This window comes from Pempheris klunzingeri, chromosome 16 (assembly GCF_042242105.1).
Source record: "Pempheris klunzingeri isolate RE-2024b chromosome 16, fPemKlu1.hap1, whole genome shotgun sequence".
NCBI classification, from domain to species: Eukaryota; Metazoa; Chordata; class Actinopteri; order Acropomatiformes; family Pempheridae; genus Pempheris; species Pempheris klunzingeri.
The window spans coordinates 10,664,725-10,674,975 of record NC_092027.1 but is presented as its reverse complement, the minus strand read 5'-3'; the positions used below and the strand labels follow the sequence as shown (position 1 = coordinate 10,674,975).

General features: G+C 42.4%; 1 protein-coding gene across 1 annotated transcript in view; it reads right to left on the bottom strand.

Moving 5' to 3' along the window:
- Positions 1 to 204: 204 nt before the first annotated feature.
- The window catches only part of tshz1 (teashirt zinc finger homeobox 1), a 29,214-nt gene continuing 19,167 nt past the window's right edge, over positions 205 to 10,251 (bottom strand). The window contains exon 2 of the mRNA XM_070846341.1: positions 205 to 4,794. Within this exon, the coding sequence (XP_070702442.1) occupies positions 1,445 to 4,794 (3,350 nt within the window). The 3' untranslated portion in view covers positions 205 to 1,444. The remainder of the gene's footprint in view (positions 4,795 to 10,251) is intronic.

Genomic DNA, 10,251 nt, shown 5'->3' with positions numbered 1-10,251 from the left:
GTGTTCAGAAAACCTGAAAATAAACATTTAAAAGAAAACCAAACCAACCAAACAAAAATTCCTGAAAAAATATTGGCAAGAGTTTGTAGTATAATTGTGTTTCAAGTTCAGTCTTTGGCACATCTGTCTGGATTTCACACTTTCCTAAATCATTCAAACAACACCAGTTTAATCCAGGACATGGAGTTTATTTTACAACTGAGGATAAAAGAATGCCATTCTGAATAATTGGGTTGATGATAAAACCTGGAAAACTATCACTGGGTGAGAACTTTTTTTTTTTTTTTCAATATTATGTACAGTACCATGCATCGGAGAAGATGCCAGTAAAATTCTGTCATTTTATGTAAACCACATTGAAGGACCTACTTTTCACTGAAAAAGGACATTGTGGTCCGACAATATTCTGTAGTTTTATACATTTCCCCCCACATTTGTCTAGAAAATAACATTATAAAAATGCACACAGTACAAATAATGTTGAACTGTAAAGAGCAAGATATGCTGACATACATGTATACATACTTGCTGATTATTCATACAATAAGTTTTAAACTTAATTCATTTTACAACTGTAGCTTCACAATAATAAAATTGGTAGCCTACTTAAGCAAATACTGTACATGTTGAAACAACCAGGAAATTGTGTTTTACTAGAGAAACAAATATTCTAAACATTTCGTAAGAATTTCTGTGATTTAATTCCAAATACAAAACAATATTATAGTTAGTCTCCCAAATTGTCATGTTGATCAAGGGAATTAAAACCAAAAGCGTGATGTCATTGTTACCGATACATGTCTTCATAAATTTACACTTCTTTAAAGTGCTGAAATCATTTTAACATTTTAGAACATTATTTTTGATATGGTTACATGTATAACCATATACCTTCATATAAACATCTATATCCGCAATTTGCTTGATAGGGATAATCAGTTCTGTCACTGTGGTTGAAATTTCATTAAACATAATATGCTCACTGTTTTACATAAAACATGCACAAACTGTCTCATAAATAATATGCAAGTTGTGTTGAAATATATTTATCTTTAAAAAAAAAAATTATCCAAAAACAGTGATCAAAATAAGAGCATTTTTAAAACAACAGATGGACTTTTCCCAAAGGCTCAGATAAGATGCAGTGCATTAGGAAAGCAACAATCAGTCAGTGACTACATAGTGCCATGGCTGCTGCACCAATTTGGTACGTTTATGTCACCAAAAATTCAACTTTTACAATGTAGCTTTGAGCCTCTGCAATGCAAGGTCCTTTCATTAATGGATAACTGAATAATTAAAGTATCTGGTATTAAAGCTACCATGTTTTCATAACAATATGTGTCGAAACAATGCTCAATAAAGTTGTGGCACTATCTGTTATGACAGATTGTAGCTAAGGGTTATAGTGCAACAGTAATCTGTCATGCTATCACTTTTATCTTCATTGTTTGTCAAACTTTTCTAACTCTTTCACAAAGATAAGATGGTCCTCGGGTGACTTTCCATGTGTTTTGCAAAGGTGCAATTTGATTGCATGTTTGCTCACAAATGTCCGATTGCACAGTTTGCACTGATGTATTGAGCCAGTGTCTTCTTCTGTAAGTCCAGAGGAACGGAAAGTCTTGTCCTCTATTCTGCTGACTGCTTGCTGCTCTATTAAATCTATGGAGAGCTTTGAAAGGTCCTTCAGGGTAAACCCGAGGTGAGACTCCAAATGGTGAATATAGGAGGAGGGAGTCCTAAACTGGGAAGCACAGTCACTACACAAAAACAGAGGTTGACCAGACTCAATATTTTTTAGGAACTTCGTGCTCCCTGTCCGCTTTAACTGGTATTTTACATTGGCCAGCCAATGTGAGATAGTAGTCATGGAGAGACCAGTGAATTTACAGATGTGGACCCGTTCCTGGGGTCCCAAGTCACTTATCACAAGCTTTCCCTCAGGAGTCTCCCTAAGACTCGAGACAAACTGAGCCTGGAGAATAAGGAGGTGCTGGGGATTCCAGTTCGACTGTCGGCCTTTCCGTCTTTGAATGGGAGACAGTTCCTCCAAGCTGTCCTCAAAAGTACAGCCATCGATGTCTGATTTTTCAGAGATGGAAGAAGGGGTTGTAGACTTTGGTGTCAAACGGCCCGTAAGATTTTTTACCATGTCTGAAATATCCATCAAAGCATTCTCCCGCAGAGGCGGAGATGAAGATTGTGAGAAATTTTTGAAAACTGGTTTGCTGTTTACGCTGTCATTTTTGCTTGGTGTAGAAGTACCTATTGGTGTACTTCCATTGGTGTTTTTGGATTTTGTCAAGTCCATGGGCTGGTCATCATCATCATCAGGGTACTGACTCACAGGCTCTGCTGACTTAATCTGAGAAGTGTTGCTGTTCATCTTATAAAGCACTGCAAATGGGTCTATGAAGGGGGTGGGCACTTTTGCAGCTTTCCCCAAATGGTTGTTCATGATAGACTGCAAAGCACTGAGAGGGTTGACAAGTGGTTGTTCAGGCGAGTGATCTGTGATGATACTCAGGTTATTGCAGCCATTGCTTACAGGCCTTTTTGGTGACTCGACTTCACTTTTTATCTGTGTCTCTACTTTACTTTCTGTTTGTTCGCCTTCTTTGCCTCTCAACTCAGGCTGGTCTTCTTCTGCAGTATTTTTCACTGCTTTTGAGAGGTTGTCTGGATTGGGTGAAGCCTGTTTCTCCTTGGGATTTGGCAAAGGAGACTTTGTATACCTGCACTTGTTGTCTACAGGCTTTTGCTCTTTTTCATTCTTCACTGAAGTTTTCCCTGTCACTTTCTCCACTAGCTCCTCCATGGCCAGCACATTGTTCTTGTGACTTGGAGGTGGAGAGGGGCTATTTGGTGAATGGATCAGAGTGCCTAAATCAGAGGACAATACCTTCAAACTGTTGTTGCTGAACAAAGGTTGAACCTGTGGACATGAAGGCATGGTAGACTTCAAGGATCCATGGAGCTGATAGGCAGCATGAATGCTGGGGTAGCCACCCCAGGTTGGTGTGCCTGTTTGCGCCTTGCTGATTGCACTTGAAACTGTATTTTCTAAAGACTTCAATATGTCCAAGCCACCTTTAGGTGTCTCTTCCAAGTCTTCTTCTCTCAAATATTGGTAAGATCTGACCTTTCCAAGTTTATCAGCTTTTTCAGGGGGATCTTCTTTCTCCTCTTTTATTTTCTTCTCTGGCTCTCTAGCTTCCATTTTCTCTTCCTCTGTCTCTTCATCTTTCTTCCCTTCATTTTCCTCCTCAGGGCTCGTGGGCTGCAACGGGGAGTCAGGATGTGACTTCCCATTGGGTGCTGGAAGTCGTGTGGAAGTCGGTGGCAGAGGAATTGACTGAATTTTCTCCTCAACGACAGGATCAAAAACTAACTGCTTACCCTTTTTAGAGGCTGAATTTGTTACTTTGAGAAAGTGCCCTGTGACCATCATATGAGCCGTCAGTTGCTGCAAGGTATCATGTGAACTGCCACATTCCATGCATTTGAGAATTTGTGCCTTTCGTGCCTCAAACTGCCAAGTGTAACTGGCACCGTTTTGGTAACCGTATCGATTGTTTGGAGTGACGTAAGGATTCGCCACTTTTTGGTCTTTGGGAGTCTCTCCCAGGAGTATGCCAGATGAGACAGACTCTGGTGAGCTTGGGGACAGCAAGTCTTGAAATGCTCTTTTTTTGGTTGGGGGTACCAGCTTTGAGGTGAGGGCTGGCATTGGCTCTTTTAGAGGCACTTTTTGATAGTGTTTTGTTTTGATCATGTGAACACTAAGGTCTTGCAAAGATTCAAAAGAGTGGCCACAGTACATGCATTTAAGAACTTTCTGGGCATCTTCTTTGCCCTCCATCTCCATCAGAGAACGCTTACGTGGCTTGGACCACTTCTTGCTTCGATCATCCTCTGCATCTTTATTGTCATCACGATAGTGGCCCGTCTCGTTCATATGCACTGTCAGGCCAACCAAAGTGTCATAGGCTGCACTACAGTCCTTGCATCTGAACTTGCTTGCACCCGTAAACACAGGGCCATAGAGCTTATTGTTTTGCCTGTAAAGCTGCACGGTGCTGAAAAGGCTCGGCTCGGGAAGGAGTTGGTACGGGTTATGCTGCAGAGTTTTGGCCAAAGCTGCCTGGTGCCAGTCATACGTTAATCCTCCTGTGCTGCCAGAGCTTACACTGGTGCCACTGTTGCTGTTGCTTGACGCTGTTCTGGTGGTAGTACTGCTGGTGGTAATATTAGTAGTGGCTGAGGCATTGCTAGTGCTACATCTGCTCTTCGCGTGGATGTTGCCTGAGCTGTAACTGTTCAGGAACCCATTGCTCCCTTTGTGGTTGCTCCCATTGCCATTGCTAGCTGCATAATTGTTCCCTTGTTTATTTTTAAGCATGTCCAGAGCCAGGCTGGACCAGGAGGCATCAGAGATCAGGTTTGCATAGACGGCTTTCATTTGTGCCAGACTGTCCTGTAGTGAGAGGCCATTGATGGACTCTGTGCACTCCCCCTGCTTCTCCTTTACCTTGTCCTGATCATTGAAGGAGGACATGGTCTTAAGATCCACCAGATGGTCACTGGTGGCACTGAGTGGAGAGGCGTACCCAGCATCTGGGTTAGTACCATTGCTGAGTGGAGAGTTTTGGCAGCTGTAACGATCTGTTGCATCCTCCTCATCATTGAAAAGATAGTCTGCATCTTGACCATCCAGGGAAAGGCCGTCATCTTGCAGATGTTCCTCATCACCAATCTTATCCGGTTTGAATTCGTCCTCAGGTCCATAAGCTGAAAAAAAGAGGGGAAACATGGCATTAGATACTTTTTATACATACATCTTTTGATACAGGAGAATGAAACCAATTATGTATCTACTACCCTTACTATATGCAGGTAGTGTGTGCAATAATCCTAAAGAGATTTTTGGCAATAGCCCCCGCAGGGGACACAGGTTTGTGATAATAAAGTGGCAAACATCCATATCTTGACAATGACAGATAGTCCTCTTCACTGCACTGCCTAATGAAGCTATTGAACACTACAGCTCAGCAAGGGTAGGGAGCAGAGATGAGCTACAGAAATGTTTCTGCTTAGTTTAAAAACTAAAAAACAAGCAAAATTTCAAATTACACAGAGAACAAATCCTCAGAGTAGACGATTCTTATTAACCATGTGGCAAGATCTGTTACTTCACAATAGAAGTAAAGGTATTTTTGTCTCTTCACACTTGAAAAAAAAAGACAGGAAAAAGGGAATACACCACATTGATTACCCTGTTAAAGATTCACTTTGAAGTTAGCTTTGCAACATATACTGAAGTGTAACAATGAATTAATCAGATGAATTTACTGAATATGCACAAACATTGTAGTATATTCTTTTTCCTTATCAGCAAATTGAAATGCCAGGGCAGCTCACAGCCACATAGTCTATGCAGAGTATTACATTGTGTATTTTGCTGTTCTATAGTCATCATAGATCCGTTTCTCACTTTGATTTGCTCTATTCGTCCAACATGCCACACATACTATGGATTCGCAAATAAGAGATAGTGGAGGAAAATGCCAGCTGCATCAGCCTTGCCAAGCCATGGTTGGCTGGAGTCAACTTGGCATCGGTTGTGGAAGTCCTCACAGCGTGATGCTAGGAAACGGCCAGTGGACATGACAAGCTGTGTTGTTACTGCCTATGCTCCCTGAGTACTCACAGCTTCAAGTGTGCCATTTTAAAAGAACAGAGAAAGATTTATGGTATCAATGGAAAATGGCTGCCCACTCTCTGTAACTGTCTAGAATTTTTACAAACCATTTGTTTTGAAAACGATAAAATTAGCATTATAATTTGGTTTTAATCTCCAGGTGACAGATATAAAAGAAATAAGACATTAAAAGGAATAATTTCCTACAATAGTAGAAATGTGAAAAGGTGTAAATATGATCCTTGAAGTAGATTAAGAGAGAAATATTACAGTGAGGCAGTGAGAAGGAAAACTAGAGGGTTAAATATGCTAAGGCAGCTCCCCCAATCCATTCCTTGTAAGATGCTTGTCTGAGGTGCCAGAATCAGTCTCCAGTGAGGAGGCAGATGTGCTGTCAGCTTCAAACAGCATGTAGCTCTCTATCCCATAATCGGAATGGACATAATACCTGATGTTTGTGAGGTGCCAGTTACTGCTGCCTGGGAAAAGCTGGAGGTCCAACAACTGCTACTCTTAGCCTTATATTTGTGTAAAAGCATATATGTGTGTGTGTGTGTGTCTGCGAGAAAACATACATGCGGGGAACATACATGCTCATATTTTGTGCTAGTTTCACTTTTAACTGTACACTTTTAATTATGCACAGGCTACACTGAAATCATTCACTAGAGTTTTTCACTTATTCACTAAATTAGAAGATTTTAACCTTTTGTCTATGCAGCTGCACAGCTTTCTTTCAACCTGTCTCCTCCACCCTATCAAGATGCAGACCACTGTATTGAAATAAATGCAAAACTGGACCTATTCAAAGTCAATGTGGTGAGGGTAGTTAAAGACAAAGCAGCTAAGCTGACAAAGTGAGAGAAATCTGTCAGCAGTACAAACACACACACACATTCACACACGGAAAGCACACTGACACTAAATTCAAGTCTTTCCCTGCCATCCTCCGTATGTTGCCTTGACAGGCATCAGTGTCAGGAGTGTGTCAGTGTCAGCCCGAGGTGTCAGTGTCCACGCAAACAAGCCTGAGAAGAGGTGGGAGGGGATAGTAACAACAACAAACACAAGTCAGCCATTTTTCCCCCCCTACTCGAGCCTCCTCCTTCACCATCTGTGTCAGAAAAGCTGCGGGTGCCACCGCCGGCTAATAAGGCAATCAGAGATGGAAAAGATGCTGACACGGCGGCTTTCGAGCGTCACTCAGAACAAAAGAGGAAGAGGAGAGGGAGGGAAAGAAGGATAGGGAGGGGATTAAAATGGGGGTGGAGGGGAGGAATGGGGGAGAGGTGTCTGTTGTGGTTGTCAGTCAAAAACGTAAGCCCACTTTGTGCTGTCAGGGAGGATAGGGAAAAGAGGGGAAGTTTTGAAAAGAGAGGAGAAAAGATGTGTTTAGGCCAGTGAACATGAGGTGTGTGTGTGTGTGTGTGTGTGTGTGTGTGTGTGTGAGTGTGTGTGAGTGTGCACATATCTCACAGAAAAAACATGACAGGGAAACAAGTGTAACAGCATTCAAACAAACTAAGTCTGAGATATCAGGAGAGAGAAAGCAGTGAAATTTCTGCTGTGTGTGCGAGTTTGTAGGTCTGTGTAAGATAGGTGTGGCTGATCACTTGTGTGTGTGCGTGTGTGTGTCAAGTGTCACAGTGTGTCAGGTGCATGCAGGGATGCAATGTGGCTGGCGGGGGGAAAGCGAAGCCATCTGCGTCTGGAGAGGAGCCTGTCACTATTGTTGTGCCCAGAGTCCAGGATTTCCTGCTGCAGACAGGTGACACCACAGTAGGACATCCCTCCAGTCTCTCTCTCTCTCTCTCTCTCACACACACACACACACACACACACACACACACACACACACACACACACACACACACACACACACACACACACACACACACACACACACACACACACACACACACACACACACACACACACACACACACACACACACACACACTCCCAAAACTACATCCCTCCCCCAAGGCAGGAAGCTGTGTGAGGTCCACACATCCAAACACACATACACACAGAACACCTTGTTTTTTGTGCACATTTGAAAGAAAAAAATACACCAGAACAGTAAAGAATATTATTGTCTTGCAGCCAAAAAATGTGCAACAAGCATGTATTTGTAATGTAAACATGTACATATGCCGGGACTATGTTTGGGTATCGTACCTCAATATTTGTTGCTGACTGAAATGTGTCTATACCAGCAGCGATCGATAACTGTTGAGTACCGAAGTTGGCACTGAATGTAAGATTCATAATTTGTTTTATTCTCTAATCAGGTATTTACAATTTGAAACTGATCCTTATCGATGAAAGATTTGTGTATGGCTGCTTTTGTTAAGACCTTAAACAACAACAACGCCCTGGCCTGACTTAGTCTGGACATGCACGAGTGTTACAAGAGTGCAACAAAATATTAAAACTGAGAATTCTGAATTTGTTTTCAACTTACAGTTACATTAAGTATTGAGTACTTTGCCTTCAAATAGCACAAAATATTACAATACGTTTTTATTATCATGACAAATCCAGCAACACTTGGGTGGTGTCACACATCCTGACCAGTTCTATGAGATAACACGAGACAGGGTGAGATAACTTGAGTATGACATGGCACTGATACAATCTGTTTTCCCCTTTCTTTCATACAGTACACACCCACACAAAACACACACTTTCCCCTCTAAACCTTCTTCATTTATTCATGTTGTCTTGGAGAAGAGGGCAATCCTGGCTCTCATTTGCAGTGCTAATGTCCAATTCCGCCAGCTTTCACCCTGCTGATTTACCCTGCGTGGCCGAGTGCTGCATTCGGAGCGGCACGGCCAGCGAGGCTCCCTCACACCGTTTAGCGGCCCTTCAAAATGGGAGCTCTGGCGTGGCAGTCTTATTTCTCTCTCCCGTTTCGCTTTGTCACCGGCCCCTCCATTCCCTGCCACTCACCTCTGATGACTTTGGACAGGCCTGATCAGTGTGTGTCATTGACCTGTACGCCGTGCATGAGTGTGTGTGTGTTTCAGCAGAGAGAAGGCTGTAAATAAAATGACATTATTATTTCCTCTGTCCTATCATGTAGAAAAGCCAATTATGGTAATGCATAGTATGTCAGGCAATCTCTGTCTCTCTCTGCTCTCTCCCGTCCTCTTCATTCTTGCTCTTTTTTTCTCTCTGGGATACTCCTGGCTGTGGTTTCATAGGACCTGACACTCTCTTTGGACTCCTCTGTGGACAACGCACACTGAGGCAAACTGGCACAGACCAACAGACTACTCTCAGCCTCAAGACAGCTACCAAACTAGGAGAGCTTTTCATACAATTCTGCAAAAGAGCTGAAATTGAGGAGAGCAACTTTGCAAGGATTAAATCAAGTCCGCAGATTTTATCGAGGGCAAAGTGACAACCACCACAACGCAAAGCTACATAGATAACCAAAATGTAACCCGCAACTAGCTTGACCAGACATGCAAAAGCCTACCTAACAGCCTCCCGGCCCCACCCTCCCCTGACCCACATGGAACAGTCCACCATATGGCACAATAGCCCTGGGGCTTCTAATAGCTCGTGTGTCGAACAAATCCACCTTCTCAGCTTCCACGACTCTTCCGGTTTGGGAAAACAAAACAGCGGCTACAGTCTGATCTTCACGCTGGTTGTTACATGTGCAGACAACACTTCAAATTGGACTTTTGTCTCGGTTACTGCAAACAGTTTGCGTCACTGCTTTGGATTCTTTGCACAAGATAAATTAAGATAAATTACCTTTTCCTAAACTTTTTTGACAGTCCTAAGGGCTTCCGCATACGTTCCAAGTAATTTGCAATTACTTGAACTCATATTATGCTAATAGCCTTTTTAAATAGGTCACAAAGACAGTTCATTTTACCTCTGGCTTGGCTTCATTAGGCCACTACGACTACAGTATTTGGTAATCACAGAGACCAAATGATGTAAGCTGCTCACTGAATAGATCAGAGATAAAAGAAAGAACCAAATCTGAAGAGCTGCATCTATTTTTTTCTGTAGTGAAGAATTTCCAGTTGTTTCTTGGATTGCCTTGCGAGTTTCTCCTCCTCTTGTTTCTTTCGTTTTCTGCCCCTGCTTTGTTTAGATCTCTCGTGAGCCAGTTTTGACACGCCATGACAGTGACTGTGGTCTATAAATCACCTTTTCCCTGAAATGTCAGTGCCTGCTTGTTCTGAGATGAAACAACAGCCATTAGATCATCAGCACCGCAGATTCCAGCCCTTTCTGCTTGAATTTTCTGCCAAACCCCCCACACCCAACAATCGAGCATTGCTCTGGCGCTGCACAGACATTTCAAACCATCTGGTTTGTTTTCAGGCAAAGTACAGATAAAGCATTACTAATGCTAATTAAAGATGATGTGAATGAGATTTACTCAACTGATGCCAAGCACTGATTCAATGTAGGCTGCATCAGACAGATGTCATTTGTTAAACAGATTCTTTTGGAACAAATATTTTCACTTTCTTTACTATCCATAAATTTTTAGTCACGGACATGCTGCAATG